This window comes from Lepidochelys kempii, chromosome 6 (assembly GCF_965140285.1).
Source record: "Lepidochelys kempii isolate rLepKem1 chromosome 6, rLepKem1.hap1, whole genome shotgun sequence".
Taxonomy (NCBI): domain Eukaryota; kingdom Metazoa; phylum Chordata; order Testudines; family Cheloniidae; genus Lepidochelys; species Lepidochelys kempii.
Window position 1 is genome coordinate 126,856,916 of NC_136385.1, and position 23,441 is coordinate 126,880,356.

At 50.7% G+C, this 23,441-nt stretch overlaps 1 protein-coding gene across 2 annotated transcripts; it reads right to left on the bottom strand.

Annotated features, from left to right (window-relative positions):
- Window positions 1-213: 213 nt before the first annotated feature.
- Window positions 214-12,500, bottom strand: LOC140913526 (prostaglandin E2 receptor EP2 subtype). Of its 2 annotated transcripts, XR_012159618.2 has the most exons (3): window positions 11,549-12,500; window positions 7,756-8,064; window positions 2,634-2,716 (listed from the first exon to the last, which is right to left on the bottom strand). XR_012159618.2 is itself a non-coding variant. In XM_073350135.2 (2 exons), the coding sequence occupies exons 1-2, from the start codon at window positions 12,362-12,364 to the stop codon at window positions 2,471-2,473; spliced, it is 1,062 nt and encodes a 353-aa protein (XP_073206236.1). In that variant the 5' UTR covers window positions 12,365-12,500; the 3' UTR covers window positions 214-2,470. The 2 variants fall into 2 exon arrangements, 1 of the variants encoding a protein (XP_073206236.1); XM_073350135.2 differs by lacking the exon at window positions 7,756-8,064 and having other exon boundaries at window positions 214-2,716.
- Window positions 12,501-23,441: the final 10,941 nt, after the last annotated feature.

The window sequence follows — 23,441 nt, forward strand, 5'->3', positions numbered from 1 at the left end:
TAGAATGGAACATATAGTAAGGATATATATATACATACATACATACAGAGAAGGTGGAAGTTGCCCTACAAACTGTAAGAGGCTAATTAATTAAGATGCGCTATTATCAGCGGGAGAAACAAACTTTTGTAGTGAGTTTTTTTCTCCTGCTGATAATAGCTCATCTTAATTAATTAGCCTCTTACAGTTTGTATGGCAACTTCCACCTTCTCTGTATGTATATACATATCTTCTTACTATATGTTCCATTCTATGCATCCGATGAAGTGGTCTGTAGCCCACAAAAGCTTATGCTCAAATACATTTGTTAGTCTCTAAGGTGCCACAAGAACTCCTGTTCTTTTTATCCATATATCAGCGTCATGTACAATATACCACAGTCTGTCTGAAAACCTGCTTTACATGCGGCACTTAAGGAAAACCGTATCTTTTTCAGAGGAGGGATTTTAAGTCATAGCTTAGTTAGGGCCCTGATTAAGCAAAGCATTGAGAATTTAAGTGCTCTACTGAATCAGGGCCAATCGCTCTAGGAAAAAGGTCTTTCCAGCACACGGCGGGCTTGGACAGGAGACAGCTATCCTGCTTCCACTGAACTCAGTGGAAAAGCTCCCCAAGAGTTCTGTGGGAGCCAGTCCATAATGTAAAACGAAGGCAGCTTCCTGCTTAGAATCACAGTTGGAATCATAGCTCCTCTGGAGAAGCCAGCCTGGTAGAAGGTTCCCTCTATCTTGTGAAATATTTCCCACTGATATTTAAGACTTCACGTCGTCATTCCCACAGCTTTACCTAGGATGAGATGTGATGATTACATACATATCTTGTGTGGTATTTCTTCCCTGGCCTTATAAGGAAAATGCCTACGAGCAGGGGCTGCAAAGACTTGTCACGCACAGGGCTGTATCAGGCTTGCATGGAAAGAGTCACTTAAATACAAAGGTGTTGGGTCCTCTAGAAAACCCCTAGTGAGACGGCATGGGAAACTTCCTTCCATCTGCACAAGCAACCATCTCTCCCAGCACTGAAGGGCAGCAGGCCATGCCCCAGCGGGTGCACCCCAGCTTCAGAGATGCAGGGGCCCCATGCTTAGAAGCATGTTCAGCTCCTGATCCTACCAGCGCAAATGTGTGTGTGTGGTGGGGGGGAGATGGGCATCTGCTGTAAGATGGAGGCTGGTTGCAGCCCAAAGCAAAGCTCTTTGATCCAAGAGGTTGTTGAGGAGGTGGGGGGGCTGAGTGCTGCAACACAGGGGGGCTCAGTTGACATTTGCCCACCATTAAGCATGACCCTACCCATGGAGAGCTGCTCTAAAAATCAGGATTCTGGAGCAGAGAGATGTAACCCTGCTTCTGCCCATCCTAACAGCTTTGACCCTAAGAGAGGAACCCAGTTGGCTTTTCTTCCCCTAGCTGTAGGGCAGGGGTTCTCAAACTGGGGATTGGGACCCCTCAGGGGGTCACGAGGCTATGACCTGGGGGGGGGGTCGCACGCTGACAGCCTCCACCCCAAACCCCGCTTTCCCTCCAGCATTTATAATGGTGTTATTTATAAAAAAAGTGTTTTTAATTTATAGGTGGGGTGGGGGTCGCACTCAGGCTTGCTGTGTGAAAGGGGTCACCACTACAAAAGTTTGAGAACCACTGCTGTAGGGCACTTGGAAAACAGAGTGACAAGAAGCGGAGCTAGCTTTAGCCTTCCTCCCCACCCCAAGGCAAGACAGTAGTTATACGAAGGCACATGGCAAAACCGATATCTCTGAGACAGAAATCATAGAATCCTAGAATATCAGGGAGGGAAGGGACCTCAGGAGGTCATCTAGTCCAACCCCCTGCTCAAAGCAGGACCAATCCCCAATTTTTGCCCCAGATCCCTAAATGGCCCCCTCAAGGATTGAACTCACAACCCTGCGTTTAGCAGGCCAATGCACAGGGCTCTCAAGACTTCAGTTTCAGTAGTTAGATAAATGGTTAGTTAAGCCTCCATGAAGCTGATAAGGCCTTGGCGGGTTTAGCAACAAATCAGTAAGCCAAAGCTCTATTATTAACTCTTCTGTGTCTCCCCACCAAACTGTCACTAGGCATAGTGTTAGAGAAAACATCTGTCTCCTGGACTTACAGTAAATAGCCACTAGCTTTTTAGCGTTTCAAACACACTAGAGTGCAGCACATGTCCTCAGTTCAACATGAAAGTTCCTGTTTAGTGGCAACAGAAATCCAGTTATTGATTAGCCTCTAGGATGCTGTCCCATAAATAGAAAATGCTCACTTTAGATGGACTTCTCTTTCGCTTTTTGACAAACCCTGCAGCCTCTTGTCAGCCAGACTGCAGCTCAATCCATTGTACAGTAAATATATTTGTTTAGTAAGCTAAAAGGCCAGCTTCCCATCGTGTTTATACTTCTAAGTTTGTTCATTACCCTGAGGAGCCATTTCAGCAAGGTCTTCCAGATGTCTCCACTGAACGCTGCTTGTGACTACTGCCTGCAAAGGTCAATCTGCTTATTGGATTTTGACTCTGCAGCAGGAGTCGTCTGCATGTTGTCTTGGGTCTTTAGGGACATCTGACAGCACAGTACAGAACGGATTACCCTCAGAACTGAAGGTCTAAGGATGACAAAGACCCAAGGGTCAATAATTGGATTAATTGCTAAGAACCTCAGCGCTAGAAGGTCCTTCTTATAGTCTTCGTTTTGCATAAACATGTTCATATAGGCCCGAATCTGTAAAACATAAAGGGAAAATAAAATGCAAGACTGATCCTAGGAGTATTTTGATGCACAAGTATAAAACACCATTTCAAAGGAACTTCTATATTCACAATAGACATTTCGTTGTCACTGGTTTAAGTGAATTTCATTCTAATGAGATGCCAAGCTGGTGGACCGAAAGGCTAGCGCTGGGTGGGAGACTGTTTCTGGGTCCCATGAATATTTTCAAGAATTCAAAATTTTTTCCATGTCTTGATTTGGGATGAAAAGTCAAAATCTTGAAAATATTTGTGAACTGAGAAACCAATTTTTTTTTTCATTTCAGGCAAATCAAAAAGTTGATTTCAAAAATTTGCCATTTCAATTTTTTTACCCTTTTTCAGTCTAATTTGTTTAAATTTCAAAAGGAAAAGTCATTTTGAACGGGAAAACTAGATTTTTGTGTGTAGAACATGTCAAAATATCACTGACAATTTCAAACCCATTTTTTTTTCCCCCTCAACACTTTTTTCAAGTCAGGAAATTTGTCGAACTCCACCCTGTGTCGAAAACGGTTTAGCTTTCGACAAATTGATTTTCTTCAGTTAGGTCTACTCACTGACATTCTCCTTTTATCCACAGGACAGGCAGAATATGAGCAGCCTCACACAATGCAAGCTTCTCTCCATTCTGCCTAACCAATATATAGAGCCGATCAGGAACTTTCTGACACATTTTTCCATTGCAGAATGCAGATTCATTAAGCGAAACACTTCACAGAAACACATCTACTGCATTTAATTGGGGCGGAGGGTGGGGAAGCCTTTTGACAGTGATGAAGCATTCCATATCATAGGACTGGAAGTGACCTTAAGAGGTCATTTAGTCCAGTCCCCTGCACTCAAGGCAGGATTAAGTATTAACTAGACCATCCCTGGCAGGAGTTTGACTATCTGCTCTTCAAAACCTCCAGTGATGGAGATTCCACAACCTCCCTAGGCAATTTATTCCAGTGCTTAACCACCCTGACAGCTAGAAGTTTTTCCTAATGTCCAACCTAAACCTCCCTTGCTGCAATTTAAGCCCGTTGCTGCTTGTCCTATGCTCAGAGGTTAATGAGGCAATTCTTTTACCTCCTCCTTGTAACAATCCTTTTATGTACTTGAAAACTGTTATCATGCCCCCCCCCTCAGTCTTCTCTTCTCCAGACTAAACAAACTCAATTTTTTCAATCTTCCCCCAGAGGTCATGTTTTCTAGACCTTTAATCATTTTCGTTGCTCTTCTCTGAACTTTCTCCAGTTTGTCCACATCTTTCCTGAGACGTGGCACCCCAAACTGCACAAAATAGTCCACATGAAGCCTTGTCAGTGTGGAGTAGAGCAGAATGACTTCTCATGTCTTGCTTACAACACTCCTGCTAATACTGCCCAGAATGATATTTGTTAAAAAGAAAAGCAGGGTTACACAGCTGACCCATATTTAGCTTGTGATCCACTATGACCCCCAGATCCCTTTCCACAGTACTCCTTCCCAGGAAGTCATTTGCTATTTTGTATGTATGCAACTGATTGTTCCTTCCTAAATGGAGCACTTTGCATTTGTCCTCACTGAATTTCATCCACTTTACTTCAGACCATTTCTCCAGATCATTTTGAATTTTAATCCTATCCTCGAAAGCACTTGCAACCCCTCCAGCTTGGTATCATCCACAGACTTTATAAGTGTACTCCCCATGCCATTATCTAAATCACTGATGAAGATATGGAACAGAACCAGACCTAGGACCGATCCCGAGCCTTTATTTGGAAAACGCTTGAGCACGCAGACACTTTGCACATGTGTGGGAGCTGCAAGGATCCAAATGGCAGGGTGGCCTGATCAGCTGCTACAGCCCGCTCTGTCACACAACTTCCAGATGGAGAAAAAAGTCTAAAGAGAAACCTGTTTCCCCATTTCTATGCATTTACATGGAAAGAACTCACATACACGTCAATGAATCCTCTTCAGACTAACTCCACCAAGCAGGAAATTAAATGAAGAGGGAATAAACACCCCCCCGATTTTAGATACCATTAACATTGTACGTGGCACATGCAGAGTCCCTTCTGCAAAAGTCCTTGTTTTAGTAACGAAACTTTGCAACTAGGTATCGCTTTCACCCCAAGGTTTCAAAGGGTTTTACAAAGCTCGGTAGCTGTTATCCTGATTGCGCTTTGCCTCCCCAGCTGTACAGAGAGAGGATGAAATTTGCTCTGGGTCACAGAGTGACTCAGCGGACCACAGAACCCCAGCTGTCCTGACACACAGGCTTCTACTCGAGAGCCCATGGCTTCTTTTTCTGTTGATCTCTGATACATATGGCATAAAAGGGTTATTTAAAGACATAACTTCAGACCTTCATCTTTGCGTGTCTCCATTTTGATGGTCTTAATGTCTTTTGGCTTTAGGTCCATTCACGGGAGATTTCAGCTTGGGTTAAGGGGAGTTCGAACAGTTCAGTCATGTTTCACTTGTGGGTTTTGAAATGCATATTTCTTGGGCGACCGCTCACACTAGGTGCAGTGTTCCAAACGACTACATGAACAATGTGATGTTAAAACTGGGATTACACGCTCCAGGAGAGGCCGCCAGTCTGTCCCACGACAGTGACGTCTAATCCCTCACAGCGGTGCTAAATTTTCCAGCGGGCTACTTTCTCACCACAACCCAGTAGCGAGAGTTTAGGTCAAAATGGGATAGTCCCCACAGCTTATTCCCCCCCAGAATGTCAAGTCGCTAAAAGAAAAATGAGGAAGGGATGCCAAAGGGAGGCCCGAAGAAGAGGCTTGGCTTGCCCCCAAAGTCCCAGAAGCTTTTTCAATACCAGGTTGAGACAAGGGCAATTTACGATTCCCCAGGGAGCCTATTTTCCTCCACACACCCCTAAGGAACCAATCAGCTGGCTTTGGTATTTAAAGAAGCTGTGACAAGTATGACTAGTCCCATCCAAAACATCCCTTCCACTCCCCCTGCCGCTGCCCCCGCCCCCGGCAGATGTGAGGCATGTGAAAGCACAAGAATGAATCCATCACTGAGCATCGTAGCTAGCCCTGAGCTAAGCATGACAAGAGACTTCATTTATCCAAACCTGCAATGAAGTCAATAGATGCTTAAGGGATCATTTATTAACGTATCCAGTCTATTGTCAGGTTGCCTATCGTGGCCTTCACCAGCGTGTGTAGGTGCAATCAATGAGCGTGGAAGAAAAACAGCTCTAGCCAGGTTTCTGACCTACTCTATGAATTTATTATGTCTGACAGCCAAAATCAGTTACTTCCTTACATATGCTTGTTTGCTACTTCATGGAAGAGCTGACAATCCCTCCTGGGAAGATGATGCAGCAAATTTGACTCATGTGACACCAGTTGCTCCGTCTCAGGTCCTGGTCCCCATGAACCCAGAGCTGTTTAGCAACCCCGGATGTATCTAACTTCTAAAGCTGTGTATTAAAAAAGGAGATGAAGAGTTTGAGACAGACAATTAATGCCTTAGCCATTCACTTCAAGCGACCTGGGTTCAAATCGTGTGCATGCTGCAGCTGAAAGCGAGTTGAATCATCTCATACTAGTTACTAAAAGCACCAGATGTTCTGACGACTCATGTCATGACTCGGGACTTAGTTAGTTTGGGGGAAAGTTTGCCCTACAACTGCTTATGCAGGGTCGGCTTTACAATTGATGCTACTGGTATATCACCTTCATGGGCACTAAATTCAACCATCATCCATGTGTGTCTAATTAAAAAAAGATTAGCCATGGCAAGGAATATGAGTAGTGTCTACAATTATATTACCAAGATAGATTTAGGACTTTCAGTCCTCATGCTTCAGGGCAGAAAGAGGTAGGAGCAGGAAGAAATCCCCAGTGGTATGCTACTGTACAACTGGGTACCTCTATAAGGGTTTATATGCTTTCCTCTGAAGGATTCACCACTGGCCACCTACCTGTTCTGCTACCTGTGATGACAGCTAGTTGGTCTGTTGTTCTATGGCAATATCTATGTTCTTCTATGGAAAGAGTAGACCAGAAAGAGAATCTCCTAAAGCTAAAAGGAAAGTAACTGATTGTGAGTCAGTTCTCAAAGCCATAAGAACTAGGTCCAATGTCCCCTTTCTCCATACTCATGATGCTTGTTTCACCTGATAATATAAGAATTTTTAATTTCTCCTTTGCGGCGCACTGTGGGATTTCTAGATATCTGATCGAATGAAATGATTCTACGTACAAATACTAGGCTGGTAGAAAATACACTTCTACCATCCAGGACTTTTAACTAGCTAGTCACTTTATGCTGCTCACCAGACTGCAAAAAACCTTCCTCTCCAAAACAGACCCACTGCAAATGTATACGTACTTCCAAGAATGCCTGCCACGAGCACACCAGCAGTTACATCTCATGTCTGCACATGACTCAGCCAGATGCGGGAAAGTACCATTAGGAGCAGAGCTAAAGACCCCTAAATGAATTTAAGGCCCATCAGTTGGTGGTGGAGCAGCTCTTATGATTTCAAGTCCAAAACCACAGGAAACACAAGAGGCTGCTAGAGGTTATTACATTTCCTTGATCACGCTCTTGAAATTCAAAAATAATGGGGCAGCATGTCCAGTGGTTAATTTGTCCATTGGGCCTTTCAGCTCTCCAAGTGCTAATGAAAGATAATGTCATTCTAATGCTGGGAATGTAAAATTAGCTTTGGCCTTATTCCCAACGTGGGTGGGTTTGGCTTTTCACAGCGAAAAAAGAACTGAAAAACAGAAGGAAAAAAAATCACCCAAACCATCTTCTCTCTCAAAAGTGGGAAGAATCGAACTATCTGACTATCGTCGACTGGTAAAGGGTTGAGTGACATGGCAGCTCTGAAGGGGTCCTATTTAATTTGAACGACAAGAGAAATTACACGGGTCACACGGGTTATATTTTTGAGGGGGGGCATTCTAGCAGTTAGAACGAGGGAGTCAGAAGACTTGGGTTGTATTTCCAAACCTGCTGTTGTCCAAAACACTTCATCTCAGCGTGCCTCGGTTTCCCTACCTGTCAACAGGGCCGGCTCCAGTGTTTCTGCCGTCCCAAGCCACAAAAAAACCCAAAACTTGCCGCCGAACGGGAAGGCGGAATCCTGCCTGCCGAACACGGAGGCGGAGTCATGGTGCGGCCGCCGAAGAAGAGTCGCGTCCCCGCTGCCAAATTGCCGCCGAGCGCAAAACGCGCTGTGACGGAGCGACCGCTGAATTCCCGCCGCCGCCGAGGGCGGATTGCCCCAGAGCCTGACGTCCTGCCGCCCCTTTACATTTGCCGCCCCAGGCACCTGCTTGGTTCGCTGGTGCCTGGAGCTGGCCCTGCCTGTCGAATAGGGAAAATACATGCCTTTATCAAGCATTTTAACGCCTTCGGTTCAAAAGGAATGTCTATGCTCAAAGTTCTTATGAATTGTAAGTGTGTGGAGCATATTCTCCGATCCCATGTCTTTGTTTATGGACACAATCTTCAGCTTCAGGGACACCAGCTTTTTCACACAGAAATGAACATTTGTGTACCGGTGAGGGTTTGTGTGTGCACAGTGGCTGTTGGCTGTCTGTATCTGCCAAGGCATCCTTTCCCCTCACAGTTGAAAACTTGGCTCAGCGGGCAGAACTGTATCCTCGTTTCCACTTGTACAACCACGTGGATGCATGCATGCTGACTGACAGCACAGCAAACCGTGTCCACGCCACCCCCGTGATTTTGTGCATCCCTGCACTCACCTAACTGCATTTATCTACGCAACCTCCGTTCCACCTTGGCAATTTAACTGACCTGTGTTACGTCAGTTACAGCCATGGAGCCTGCTGATTTGTGTACCCGCAAGATGACACATGCAAACACACTGAGCTGTGTCAGCTCAGCTCCTTCCCTGCAACTGCACCAGCCCCTTCAACCTTGCTGGCGCCCTCAAAATGGCACAGCTCAGTCCCACTGCATGTAAGCTCAGCGACATGGGCCTACACTTGATCCATGCAACCTCGGTCAAGCAATTGCCACTCTAGGGCCCTGTGAACGCCTCTTGAGCCCTGTCACCATCGTCTCTCAACTCCCAGAAAGTGGATTTCTCCTCATGAGTCCCCGGGGAGCTAGAAAAGTGCTATCTCCATTAACAGATGAGGAAACAGAAGCACAGAGCCACTACTGCGATAAAAAGCCCATGGCACCGTCTCAGAGCCCGGATCAGGAGCTGGAGCCCGGGCTCCGAGACCCTTTCCCCTCGTGGGGTTTCAGAGTGTGGGCTCCAGTGTGAGCCTGAAGGACCACGCAACGATTGTATAGTCCCAGAGCCCTGAGCCAGGCCAACCACGGGTCTTTTATTGCAGTGTGGAGGTAGCCTAAGGGATTTGGTCAGGGAAGCTGTGGCAGAGTCAGGAACAAAGAAAGGATCTTTGTGCTTCAATCTAGTCCAGTGCCTTAATCCCAGAACTCAGTGGGGCTGCCTGGTGCCCTCATCTGTATGGGTTTCTTTGTAATGCAGGGACTAAAAATAAGCGGGAGAAGGCCAGGCGCCGGAGGTCCCCCAGGGCAGGGATTAACAACGGAACCAGCGGGAGAAGGCCAGGCGCCGGAGGTCCCCAAGGGCAGGGATTAACAAGGGGACCAGTGGTAGAAGGCCAGGTGCCGGAGGCCCCCAAAGGCAGGGATTAACAAGGGGACCAGCGGGAGAAGGCCAGGTGCCGGAAGCCCCCAAGGGCAGGGATTAACAAGGGGACCAGCGGGAGAAGGCCAGGCGCTGGAGGCCCCCAAGGGCAGGGATTAACAAGTGGACCAGCGGGAGAAGGCCAGGCGCCAGAGGTCCCCAAAGGCAGGGATTAACAAGGGGACCAGCGGGAGAAGGCCAGGCGCCAGAGGTCCCCAAAGGCAGGGATTAACAAGGGGACCAGCGGGAGAAGGCCAGGCGCCAGAGGTCCCCAAGGGCAGGGATTAACAAGGGGACCAGCGGGAGAAGGCCAGGCGCCGGAGGCCCCCAAGGGCAGGGATTAACAAGGGGACCAGCGGGAGAAGGCCAGGTGCCGGAGGCCCCCAAGGGCAGGGATTAACAAGGGGACCAGCGGGAGAAGGCCAGGTGCCGGAGGCCCCCAAGGACAGGGATTAACAAGGGGACCAGCGGGAGAAGGCCAGGTGCCAGAGGTCCCCAAAGGCAGGGATTAACAAGGGGACCAGCGGGAGAAGGCCAGGCGCCAGAGGTCCCCAAAGGCAGGGATTAACAAGGGGACCAGCGGGAGAAGGCCAGGCGCCAGAGGTCCCCAAGGGCAGGGATTAACAAGGGGACCAGCGGGAGAAGGCCAGGCGCCGGAGGCTCCCAAGGGCAGGGATTAACAAGGGGACCAGCGGGAGAAGGCCAGGCGCCGGAGGCCCCCAAGGGCAGGGATTAACAAGGGGACCAGCGGGAGAAGGCCAGGTGCCGGAGGCCCCCAAGGGCAGGGATTAACAAGGGGACCAGCGGGAGAAGGCCAGGTGCCGGAGGCCCCCAAGGACAGGGATTAACAAGGGGACCAGCGGGAGAAGGCCAGGTGCCAGAGGTCCCCAAAGGCAGGGATTAACAAGGGGACCAGCGGGAGAAGGCCAGGCGCCAGAGGTCCCCAAAGGCAGGGATTAACAAGGGGACCAGCGGGAGAAGGCCAGGCGCCAGAGGTCCCCAAGGGCAGGGATTAACAAGGGGACCAGCGGGAGAAGGCCAGGCGCCGGAGGCTCCCAAGGGCAGGGATTAACAAGGGGACCAGCGGGAGAAGGCCAGGTGCCGGAGGCCCCCAAGGGCAGGGATTAACAAGGGGACCAGCGGGAGAAGGCCAGGCGCCAGAGGTCCCCAAGGGCAGGGATTAACAAGGGGACCAGCGGGAGAAGGCCAGGCGCCAGAGGCCCCCAAGGACAGGGATTAACAAGGGGACCAGCGGGAGAAGGCCAGGCGCCAGAGGTCCCCAAGGGCAGGGATTAACAAGGGGACCAGCGGGAGAAGGCCAGGCGCCGGAGGCCCCCAAGGGCAGGGATTAACAAGGGGACCAGCGGGATAAAGCCGGGCGCCAGAGGCCCCCAAGGACAGGGATTAACAAGGGGACCAGCGGGAGAAGGCCAGGCGCCGGAGGCCCCCAAGGGCAGGGATTAACAAGGGGACCAGCGGGAGAAGGCCAGGCGCCGGAGGCCCCCAAGGGCAGGGATTAACAAGGGGACCAGCGGGATAAAGCCGGGCGCCAGAGGCCCCCAAGGACAGGGATTAACAAGGGGACCAGCGGGAGAAGGCCAGGCGCCGGAGGCCCCCAAGGGCAGGGATTAACAAGGGGACCAGCGGGAGAAGGCCAGGCGCCGGAGGCCCCCAAGGGCAGGGATTAACAAGGGGACCAGCGGGAGAAGGCCAGGCGCCGGAGGCCCCCAAGGGCAGGGATTAACAAGGGGACCAGCGGGAGAAGGCCAGGTGCCGTAGGCCTCCGAGGACAGGGATTAACAAGGGGACCAGCGGGATAAAGCCGGGCGCCAGAGGCCCCCAAGGACAGGGATTAACAAGGGGACCAGCGGGAGAAGGCCAGGCGCCGGAGGCCCCCAAGGGCAGGGATTAACAAGGGGACCAGCGGGAGAAGGCCAGGCGCCGGAGGCCCCCAAGGGCAGGGATTAACAAGGGGACCAGCGGGAGAAGGCCAGGTGCCGTAGGCCTCCGAGGACAGGGATTAACAAGGGGACCAGCGGGATAAAGCCGGGCGCCAGAGGCCCCCAAGGACAGGGATTAACAAGGGGACCAGCGGGAGAAGGCCAGGCGCCGGAGGCCCCCAAGGGCAGGGATTAAGGAGGGGGCCCGGGCCCCTGCACTCACCGTGAAAGGCAGGGAGCAGACGATGAAGGTGATGGTCATGATGGCCAGGAGGATGAGGTGATCCACCTCCTCGGACACGGAGAGCCTGCGGCGGCCGGCGGGCTGCTCCAGCGAGGCCAGGCGGCGGGAGGTCTGCCCGCGGCGGTGCATGCCCAGCAGGCTGCGGACGACGCTGAGGTTGCAGAGCAGCACGGCCAGGATGAGCAGCAGCAGCAGCGAGGCGTAGAGCAGCGAGTAGGCGGCGCCAGCCTCGGCGGGCTCCAGGCTCATGTGGATGAAGCACCAGGTGCCCGGGCAGTACTGCACGTAGCGGCCGAAGCCCAGCAGCGGCAGGGCGCAGAAGGCGGCGGCGAAGGCGCAGAGGGCCGGCAGGGCCAGCAGCAGCGCCGAGCGGCGGCGGACGAAGCGCTCGTAGAGGTAGGGCTGGCCCAGGGCCAGGCAGCGCTCCAGCGCCATGGCGAAGAGCGCCAGCATGGTGGCCAGGCCGAAGAAGCTCATGGCGAAGGCGAAGTAGGGGCAGAGCTGCCCGCCCTCGGCCAGCGCCTCCAGCGAGCGGTTGCGGCCGTAGGAGGCCAGCACCACGGGGCTGACCAGGCAGGTGCCCAGCAGGTCGGTGAGCACCAGGACGGTCACCAGCACGTGGAAGAGGGAGAGCGGCCGGCCGCGCCCCCCGAGCCGGCGCCGGGCCAGCAGCGCCAGCGCCGTCAGGTTGCCCAGCAGCCCGGCCGAGAACATGACGGCGCTGATGGCCGGGCTCTCCTCGGTCTCCAGCAGCTGCTCGCTCCGGCAGTGCGTGATCGAGCCGGCCTCGTTCATGGTGCCGCCCGCCCGCCTGCTGCTGCCGCCGCCGGGCCCGGGGCACAACCGCGGCGGGAGGCGAGCGCGGCAGCAGGCGGGAGGCGCGCCGAGCCGGCCCCTCGCCGGGCTCCCCGGGCGCGCCCCGAGCTCCTCCCTCGCCAACAGCTGGAGCTCGGGCCCGCCTCCCCGGGCGCAGCTGCCCGCCGCTCAGGGTCCCTCCCGCGCCAGCCGGGACAGCGCGGGGCGGGGGGCTCCGTCCTGCTTTCCCAACCGCTGGAGCCGCGGGGCCCCGCCTTGCGCGCCCCAGCCGGGGAGCCCGGGAACCGCCCGCTGCGCGCTCCTCCCTGCCCAGCACCTCTGGGCAGCGGGTGGAGATCAGTCACTGCCCGCGGGGTCCCCCTGCGCGCGGGGAGAGGCTCCCTCCTTCCTCCCAAACAGCCGGAGCCCCCCGCGCCCCTGCCCCTTCCCCGAGAGCACGGGAGTGCGGCCCCGGCCCCCGGCGCCGCTGGAGCTGTGCCCCGGCTCCCTCCCTGGTGGGCTGGGTCTCTGAGCTGGGCGCCGGGGGGAAGGGATGCAGAACCTCCCACCCGCAGCCCCTGGCTCGCCCCACTGCCACCGTGCCCAGCTGCCTGGCTCCAGGCGGAGCCCCAGCCGGAGGGGAAGCTCACCACAGCGCTGCATCCCCCGCGGCTAGACACACTGGGGACGGGAGTCCCCACAGGACAGTTGTTACCCTCACGTCGGAGCCCTAGGGATGCTCCAGCGTTTCTTCAAGGCACTTTTCTAAGTGGCCTGGAAAGGGCAGAGGGAGAGAATGAGAGAGGGAGCAAACCCCGAGGGCAACCCCCCCTCCCAATACACCCCCCCAGGGCAACAGGCTGTGGACCTACAGGCGGACAGAAGCACCAACACACAAATGCACATGGAGGAACGCTGCCCCCCCAGGCAGCAGGCACCAGGCTGACAGGCAGGACTCATGGGGAGAGGCACTGAGAACAGCCTCATCTTGGTGCCTGCCACAGCTCCTGATCGAGACACTTTGTCTTTCCAAGCCCCATTCACCTTCCCTGAAAGAGGTCTGCGCCCATCTGCACCCGCACATGAACCATTCAATCCCAGTCCAGCTCTCCCGGTTGCTGATCACCAGCAGCTACCTGGGTTCCCTTCCCAGTGAGCACAGGGCTACAAGGCCACACTCATCCCAGCTATAGCTCACCTGCTTTCACTGCTGACAGCACCCACAAGGCACCTGACAGCCTGAACAAAGAGTTACTGAAACACCCCTGCCCAGTTGCAACTGCTACCCCAGTTTGCGGTAACACCTGCAAACTCTCTAGGCTGGCCATACCAGACATTGGGGCCTCTGGATCTGCATAAATGTAGATCCACAGCCCCTCATCTGTCCCCTACCAAGATCACATCCAGCCCACCCCAAAGTAACCTTCTGCACCTGCCCCACGTCGCCTTCAGCAAGAAGCAAACTGTGGGCAAGAAACATGGACTAGACAAGAGATTTAGCTGGTTCAAAAAGCAATTCAAATTCAGTCAGATGCTGATCTTTTCCATTTATAAGTACATTCTTGAGTGGAAACAGATCAACATTCTCACAGAAAACAGATTCACCGTTGTGGCGGGTTCAGTCACAGAGACCCCCTTGGGACTGTCACCTGCTGACACCACCTCTGAGCCCATCTTCTTTGTCAGCTTGGGACTTCAGAACCCTGCCTTGTCGAGCCAGACACGCCAGCCGGCTGCAAACACAGACCCAGGGTCTGACCCACGCCCCCAAAGCTACAGACTTAACTGAAAACAGCTCAGCAAATACTCCTGTCTCCAGCACCCAGACACCCAGCTCCCAATGGGATCCAAACCGCAAATAAATACATTTTACTCTGTATAAAGCTTAAACTCATAAATTGGCCAACCTCCATAACACTGATGAAGAGAGATGCACAGCTGTTGCTCCCCCAGGTATTAATCACTTATTCTGGGATAATTAATAAACAAAAGTGAGTTTATTAAGTATAAAAGGTAGGATTTAAGTGGTTTCAAGTAATAACAGACAGAACAAAGTAAGTTACGAAGCAAAATAAAGCAAAACACTCAAGTCTAAGCCTAATACATTAAGAAACTGAACACAGGTAAATCTCACCCTCAGAGATGTTCCAATAAGCTTCTTTCACAGACTGGACTCCTTCCTAGTGTGGGCCCAATCCTTTCCCCTGGTACAAACCTTGTTAGTTCCAGCTCAGGTGGTAACTAGGGGATTTCTCATGACTGGCAGCCCCCTTTGTTCTGTTCCACCCCTTTTTATATCTTTGGCACAAGGCGGGAATCCTCTGTCTCTCTCTGGGTTCCCACCCCTCCTTCTAAGTGGAAAAGCACCAGGTTTAAGATGGATTCCAGCATCCTGTGACATGTTCACATGTCACTGTAAGACTTTATTACCCACTCGCTGGCACACACATATACAGGAAGGCTTTCAAGTAAACAGAGCCATTTACAACCAGTTGTCCTAGTGAATGGGAGCCATCAAGATTCCAAACCACCATTAATGGCCCGCACTTTGCATAATTACAATAGGCCCTCAGGGTTATATTTCATATTCCTAGTTTCAGATCCAAGAATGATACATTCATACAAATAGGATGACCACACTCAGTAAATTATAAGCTTTGTAATGATACCTTACAAGAAGAGCCCTTTTGCACAAAGCATATTCCAGTTACATCATATCCACACTTATAAACATATTTTTATAAAGCATATGGAGTGCAGTGTCACAACTGTCTTACTGCTCTGTGTAAGCACAACAAAACTAAACAGGCAAACTGGATGCTTAGCATAAATAATTATAAAAAAGCTTTCTATTTTCTAGGAAGAAAACAAGAAGTAAAGAAACTAGAGCTGATACGTCTGTCAGACATACAGGGCCTGGTTCTGATCTCTTATGGGTATAGATCACGTCACTGAGGTCAGTACAGTTACCCCAGTATGAGTAAATCAGAATGGGAGCCGTAGTTTTTATTGGTGACTGACAGTTTCATTGACCCGTACATGTGCTGTTTCACACATCGAAGCATCTGTGGAGCCTGGTTTTGGTCTCCCTGACCCCAGTTATTCCTTTAACGTCCAATGTGATATATGCCATCATGTGCCAGCAATGCCCCTCTGCCGTGTACATTGGTCAAACTGGACAGTCTCTATGTAAAAGAATAAATGGACACAAATCAGATGTCAAGAATAATAACATTCATAAACCAGTCGGAGAACACTTCAATCTCTCTGGTCACGCGATTACAGACATGAAAGTTGCGATATTACAACAAAAAAACTTCAAAACCAGACTCCAGCAAGAGACTGTTGAATTGGAATTCATTTGCAAATTGGATACAATTAACTGAGGCTTGAATAGAGACTGGGAGTGGCTAAGTCATTATGCAAGGTAACCTATTTCCCCTTGTTTTTTCCTACCCGCCCCCCCAGACGTTCTTGTTTAACCCTGGATTTGTGCTGGAAATGGCCCACCTTGATTATCATACACATTGTAAGGAGAGTGATTACTTTAGATAACCTGTATTTTTGCGAATACAGACTAACACGGCTGTTCCTCTGAAACCTTTAGATAACCTATTACCAACAGGAGAGTGGTTTGTGTGGGGGGCGGTGGGGGGGAAACCCTGGATTTGTGCCCAATTGGCCCAACTTGATTATCATACACATTGTAAGGAGAGTGATCACTTTAGATAAGCTATTACCAGCAGGAGAGTGGGGTGGGGGGAGAGAAAACCTTTTGTAGTGGTAAACACCCATTTTTTCATGGTTTGTGTGTATAAAAAGATCTTCTGTACTTTCCACAGTATGCATCCGATGAAGTGAGCTGTAGCTCACGAAAGCTTATGCTCAAATAAATTGGTTAGTCTCTAAGGTGCCACACGGCTGTTACTCTGAAACCTTCCATGGAGTGGTTTCTGATTTACAGTGGAGGAAGAGATAGCTGTGTCAGGTCGTGGGATTGTGAGAATATTCACACTGTTGCCCTCTTGGGGGGGAAAAGTAAGACCCTCCATGGCTGTGGTTTTCAGACTAAGTTCAGGAATGTTGAATAACAAACGGGCAGCCTTTGAATTTCAAGGGGCTTCACGTGCCAAAGTTTTGCTAAGTGAACGTTTGGCACGTACAGGTCATCAACACCACTTTCCTCAAGCAGCTGGAAGCATGCCTCCATGGTGACTTAAAACACTATCGACTCACATGGCATCTCCACTGGAGCGTGTTAAAAAACGGACCACTTTGGAACTCTTCAGCTCCCAGTGTGATATTTGGTTAAAAGTCCCTCAAAGATTTACTGGCTGAGATCCACCTATAAACCCCAGGCCATTTATATTCCCAAGTACAAATCTTAACGCTCTTCTACATGGGCTCTCAGACGACAAATATGTATGTGGTTACTTCTTTGTATGGAAGGGTCTTCAAAAAACATTCAGCAAACAGCATATAAAAGGTACCGGGAGCTTGTCTACACTTGAAACCCTGCAGGAGTGCAGCTGTAGCGTGGGTGTAGGTAATCCACCTCCCCAGGAGGCGGTATCTGTTGATGGGAGAATTCCTAGAGCTGCCTACAGCAGGGGTTAGGCTGGTGTCACTGCGGCACTCAGGCATCTGGATTTTTCACACTCCTTGCGACGTAGTTAAACCGACCTAATTTCCTAGTGTAGACTAGACCTGAGTGCTTCTACTGCAGTTCAAAGGGAGAAACAGCCCAATTCTGATCTCACTTGACACTGGAGTAAGTCAAGAATAACTCAGATGAAGAGAGGGATATGCTGTGTAAGGACTGGCCCAGACTGGGAATTTACATCGGCATAGTTTTGTCTCTCGGGGATGTGGATTTCACACCCCTGAGAGTCTAACCCCCAGTGTAGACAGCACTAGCTTATCAGAAGAATTCTTCCATCAACCTAAGCCTTAGGTCTGGGGGATCATCTCAAATCAGACAATTATCCAGGGGCCGAGAATGCCATGGCATGTGAAGATATTCAAAGATTAATATATTGGAGCTCAATCTTTCGGAGTCTCAGAGCTCTGCGTGGTGCACCCAATGGAAAGAAGGCGATGGGATGCCACCTTTCCGCCATACCCCCTAGTCCTGATCCTGGGAACTGCTCCAGTGCTTTAAGTGTTTATCCAGGGGCGGGGGTGGAGTTGTCAGGCGTAACAGACCTGGCCTAAGCCTAATCAAGACCAGACCTGGCCTAATCAAGCCAGGTCATGGAGGGGCAGCTTACTGTCAGAGCGGTTAAGCACTGGAATAAATTGCCTAGGGAGGTTGTAGAATCTCCATCTTTGGGGATTTTTAAGAGCAGGTTAGACAAACACCTGTCAGGGATGGTCTAGATAATACTTAGTCCGGCCTTGAGTGCAGGGGACTGGACTAGACCTCTCAAGGTCCCTTCCAGTCCTATGATTCTATGAAATACCCCTTGAGACTTTGCAATGACAGTGTGCAACGTACACAGCCTGCAGCAGTTCTAATTCTCTCCTCCGGTGCGGGGTGGGAGCCAGCAGTTTAAATCCAATGAGCTGGCAAAGTCCCTGGAACCCAATGCTTTCAGCAGACCATTCTGGTCTTTGCACTATTCCACTGCTAAATTCTTCTGTCTGACTCCCACCCCTCCTTTTTATAAACTCCTCCCCCTTCTCTTGAGTTCCCAGTGACTGGATGTGTCCTGCCTGGCTGCTTGCCCACAATGGAAATCAGTTAGTTGTCTGGCAAGTCTGCAAGCGCAGAGTACCCCAAAACAAAACCAAGAACTGTGTGTCCTCTCCACTGTTCACTTATTTACACCACTAACTTCTGCAAAGTAAGCATGTGGGTTACACGTGTTCCCCAGTAACTGCCTTCATTGGAGACCAATTAGGAGGTTCAATTTTGGATCCCCTATTCCTTATCATTGTTAGCATGTCTGGTCTAATAATTACGTTTGAGGCAGTGTCCGCTATTCCTGTGCATTTCACAGATCCTAGTATACACTCAATAGCCAAGTGGCCATTATTGTTGTTTAATTGTTGGGTTAAGTTTAGAGGCGAGAGCAACAAGGGTGATGTTGTGATGGGCTTGTGCTGTAGACCACCGGATCAGAAGGATGAGGTAGACGAGGCTTTCTTCAGACAACTAACTGAAGTTTCCAGATCACAGGCCCTGGTTCTCATGGGGGACTTCAGTCACCCTGACATCTGCTGGGAGAGCAATACAGCAATGCACAGACAATCTGGGAAGTTTTTGGAGAGTGTTGGGGACAACTTCCTGGTGCAAGTGCTGGAGGAACCAACTAGGTTGTGCTCCTCTTGACCTGCTGCTTACAAACAGGGAAGAATTGGTAGGGGAAGTAAAAGTGGGTAACAACCTAGGCAGCAGTGACCATGAGATGGCTGAGTTCAGGATCCTGACAAAAGGAAGAAAGGAGAGTAGCAAAATACAGATCCTGGACTTCAGAAAAGCAGACTAAGACACCCTTAGGGAACTGATGGGCAGGATCCCCGGGAGGCTAATATGAGGGGGAAAGGAGTCCAGGACAGCTGGCTGTATTTTAAAGAAGCCTTATTGAGGGCGCAGGAAAAACCATCCCGAAGTGCAGAAAGAATAGCAAATATGGCAGGCGACCAGCTTGGCTTAACAGTGAAATCTTTGATGAATTTAAACTCAGAAAGGAAGCTTGCAAGAAGTGGAAATTTGGACAGATGACTAGGGAGGAGTATAAAAATATTGCTAGAGCGTGCAGGGGTGTCATTAGGAAGGCCAAGGCACAATTGGAGATGCAGCTAGCAAGAGATGTGAAGGGTAACAAGAAGGGTTTCTACAGGTATGTTAGGAACAAGAAGAAGGTCAGGGAAAGTGTGGGACCCTTACTGAATGGGGGAGGCAACATAGTGACAGATGATGTGGAAAAAGCTGAAGTACTCAATGCTTTTTTTGCCTTGGTCCTCACAGACAAGGTCAGCTCCCAGACTGCTGCACGGGGCAACACAGTATAGGGAGGAGGTGAACAGCCCTCAGTGGGGAAAGAACAGGTTAAGGACTATTTAGAAAAATTGAACATGCAGGAGTCCATGGGTCCAGATCTAATGCATCCAAGGGTGCTGAGGGAGTTGGCTGATGTGATTGCAGAACCATTGGCCATTATCTCTGAAAATTCGTGGCGATCGGGGGAGGTCCCGGACGATTGGAAAAAGGCAAATATAGTGCCCATATTTTAAAAAGGGAACAAAGAGAACCCAGGGAGCTACAGACTGGTCAGCCTCACTTCAGTCCCCGGCAAAATCTTGGAGCAGGTTCTCAAGGAATCCATTTTGAAGCACTTGGAGGAGAGGAAGGTGATCAGGAACAGTCAATATGGATTCACCAAGGGCAAGTCATGCCTGACCAACCTGATTGCCATCTATGATGAGATAACTGGCTCTGTGGATATGGGGAAAGCGGTGGATGTGATATATTTTGACTTTAGCAAAGCTTTTGATACAGTCTCCCTCAGTAATCTTGACAGAAGTTAAAGAAGTATGGATTGGATGAATGGACTATAAGGTGGATAGAAAGCTGGCTAGATCGTCAGGCTCAACGGGTAGTGATCAAAGGCTCCATGTCTAGTTGGCAGCCAGTATCAGGCGGAGTGTCCCAGGGGTCGGTCCTGGGGCCGGTTTTGTTCAACATCTTCATTAATGATCTGGACGATGGGATGAATTGCACCCACAGCAAGTTTGCAGATGACACTAAGCTGGGGGGAGAGGTAGATACGCTGGAGGGTAGGGATAGGGTCCAGAGTGACCTAGACAAATTGGAGGATTGGGCCAAAAGAAATCTGATGAGGTTCAACAAGGACAAGTGCAGAGTCCTGCACTTAGGACGGAAGAATCCCATGCACTGCTGCAGGCTGGGGACCGACTGGCTAAGTGGCAGATCTGCAGAGAAGGACCTAGGGGTTACAGTGGACAAGAAGCTGGATAGGAGTCAGCAGTGTGCCCTTGTTGCCAAGAAGGCCAACGGCATATTGGGCTGCATTAGTAGGAGCATTGCCAGCAGATCGAGGAAAGTGATTATTCCCCTCTATTCGGCACTGGTGAGGCCACACCTGGAGTCCTGCATCCAGTTTTCATCCCACCACTACAGAAAGGAGGTGGACAAATTGGAGAGAGTCCAGCGGAGGGCAATGAAAATGATCATGGGGCTGGGGCACATGACTTACGAGGAGAGGGTGAGGGAACTGGGGTTATTTAGTCTGCAGAAGAGAAGAGTGAGGGGGGATTTGATAGCAACCTTCAACTACCTGAAAACTACCTACGAAGCTCCTCTGCCATGGAACCTTCAGCAGAGGATGGCCAAGTACCTCCAGGAAACTTTCTTGGAGATCTCTCTGGAGGATTCCCATGAGATCTCGGCGTGCATCAAAAACCCTGTTCTGCCATACTGATTAGCTACATAGGGAAATGTCCAGCTCAAAGAAACACCACCAGCCTCCCACATTTCTATGCCCTGAACCCACCTCCGCACTACACAAGCCACAGCCACTTATGAGGAGTCTCATCTCCTGCTTCTTGCTCGCTGGGAGAGCAACTGCTGAGACGGGCTAGACACCTCTGGAGTGTAGAACCATTCCTGGCTGCCTGCCCCACTGGGCGACCCCACAGGGAGCCGCACATCCTCATCTAACTCCACCTCTTCATCAATAAACTTCGTCCTCCAGGTTAGGTCCTCTTTCCGCCACCTCCAAGCTTCCATGGGGCTCTTGGCGATGGAGGTGGGATCGCCATTGAGGATAGCATCCAGCTCCTTTATAGAACCGGCAGGTCTTAGGTGAAGCACCTGAGTGACGGTTTGCCTCCCTCGCCTTATGGTATGCCAGCCTCAGCTCCTTTATCTTCGCTCTGCACTGCAGCGTGTCCCGATCATAGCGCTTTTCGCACAAGCCTCCAGAAATCTGCCCATAAGTATCCCAATTCCTATGGCTCAAGCGCAGCCTCCTCTCCCCATATACTGATCGGATCCAGCAGCTCTGCACTGGTCCAAGCGGGAGAGCGTTTGGTGTGATAACCCGCCATGGTCACCTAGGAAGATGCAACGAGACCTCTCCATGCTGAGCAAACAGGAAATGGAATTTCAAAAATCCCTGGGAATTCTAAGGGGCGGGGGGGATGGTGGTTTACCTGGCTGCAGGGCAGAGGAGTTCAAACTGCTGACCAGAGCGATCAGGATGGGCATTGTGGGACACCTCCTGGAGGCCAATTAAAGCCGATGAAATGAAGTGTGGTGTTTAGACTTGCACTTTTTTGGCAAAAATGTAGAGGAAAAAGACGTAAATCTCTTGTGAGGGTGGATGTATTTTGTCACCAAACATGGGCATTTTCCTCCACAAAATTGCCTCACACTTACTGTTTGAGTCAACAAACGGCAGTTTTGGTGACAAAACGTGGTAGTGTAGACAAGGCCTTACACAGTACCAGCATTTAACTGAACTGCTTCCCTTAATTTTTGCATTATTGCCAATTCCCCTCATGCCATAATCCAAATGTACCTGTTTTTCTAATTGTTCAAAACTGTCAGGACCCAGATTAGAACCCCCTTTTCCATCATTCATGTTAGACCCAGAGCTGTACTTACAGGGCTCATGGTGGTTGGCTTCCATCTTCCTCACTAGCAGCTGCTTCCTCTTCTGGGGCTCGGCTGCAAAGAAAGTTTCAAGCTCAGTGGCAAATTCCAAAGCCTCTCTGCATGTCTTTGGCCTCCTCTTGCTGATCTTGATCTGCAAGTCCCAGTCCAGCTGTGAGTCTAAGAACTGCTCCACTGCTAATTTATCCTGAAGCCCTCAGTGGTATCAGGGTCTTAGGAACACAAGTATCAATAGATCCTCTACCAGGTCAGGTGGGGTTTCTTCTTCCCTCTCCTTCTAGCTCTTAGCTGATCCCTGGCCAGCTCAGTTTGACAGCTGGCTCTAAACCACGTCAAGAGTTCGTCCCAGATCTGGATAACCCAGTCTCTTCTCTGGGGATAAATTCTATGCCGCCCATAGGCACTGACTCCATGAGTGCTCCAGGGCTGCACCCACTGGCAGCTCCCCACCCCAGCTCACCTTCGCCTGCTCCCCTGAGTGCGCCGCGTTCCCACCTCTTCTCCCAGCGCTTGCCGCCACGAAACAGCTGTTTTGCGGCATAACAAACTGTGGGAGGGAGGCGGGAGGAGCGGGAACGCTGCGTGTTCAGGGGGGAGGCGGGGCCGGGATTTGGGGAAGGGGTCCAATGGGGGGGGGGGGTGTCGAGCACACACCGACGCCAGGAGAAGTTGGTGCCTACGATGCCACCATCAGAGCTGGTCCAACCAAGTTGGCTGCTCAAAATCCCCCTGTCCATCTTCATAGTCATTCATCTGGGGGCTATGACGTTGAACTGAGTCAAATAAGCTTCCTAGGAAAAATTTCCCTCAAAGATAGTGAGCCTTTTGCAATATTTGCAGTCCAACCTCTCCCCTCTGGGTGTCTGTGGGTTAAAATAGGGTAGAAAAATGTTGTGAAAGTCCTGTCTGGCCCAAATTGTCTGGCTAGCTCTGTTTCTCATGCAGGAGACTGAATTCCATGGTAGTCTGCACCCCTTTGATTTCCTTCTGCAGCTGATCTTTTCAGTCCTTGCTGCTGCTTATGTGTTAGCAAGCTCCAAGTTGGCCAGAGCTTTCCTGGTCTCCCCTATTCCCTGGAAGGTCTTCTGGTCCATGCCACTCAGGTTGCTGGTCACCTCACTGACTGTCTTGCCAATCCAGACTGGGAGTTTTGGAGGTGGGGTTTCCCAGTTTGCCCAAACGCTTTGTAGTTGCTGCCCCAACAAAGATTTTATCTGTGACTGCAAGTTAGCACTCAGTGCTTTCTGAGAAGCTTCTGCAGGTTGCTTTAATTCCTTTTGTGAAGACTCCAGCTCCTGTGTTAGCTCTTGTGTAAATTCCTTTTGACTCTCTTTGATTTCTGCGAGCGCTGTCCTCATTTCTCCCACCCTGGGTCACCAGGAATACCAGCTTACAATTTCTCTCCCACTCCTCCACCTGTGTTTGCCCCTTTTG

Coding starts and splice junctions, on each gene's coding strand:
- LOC140913526 (XM_073350135.2), bottom strand. CDS start 12,364: ATGAACGAGGCCGGCTCGATCACGCACTGCCGGAGCGAGCAGCTGCTG. Junction 2,717..11,548: donor TCTGCTCCCTGCCTTTCACG/GTGAGTGCAGGG, acceptor TATGTTTTACAG/ATTCGGGCCTATATGAACAT.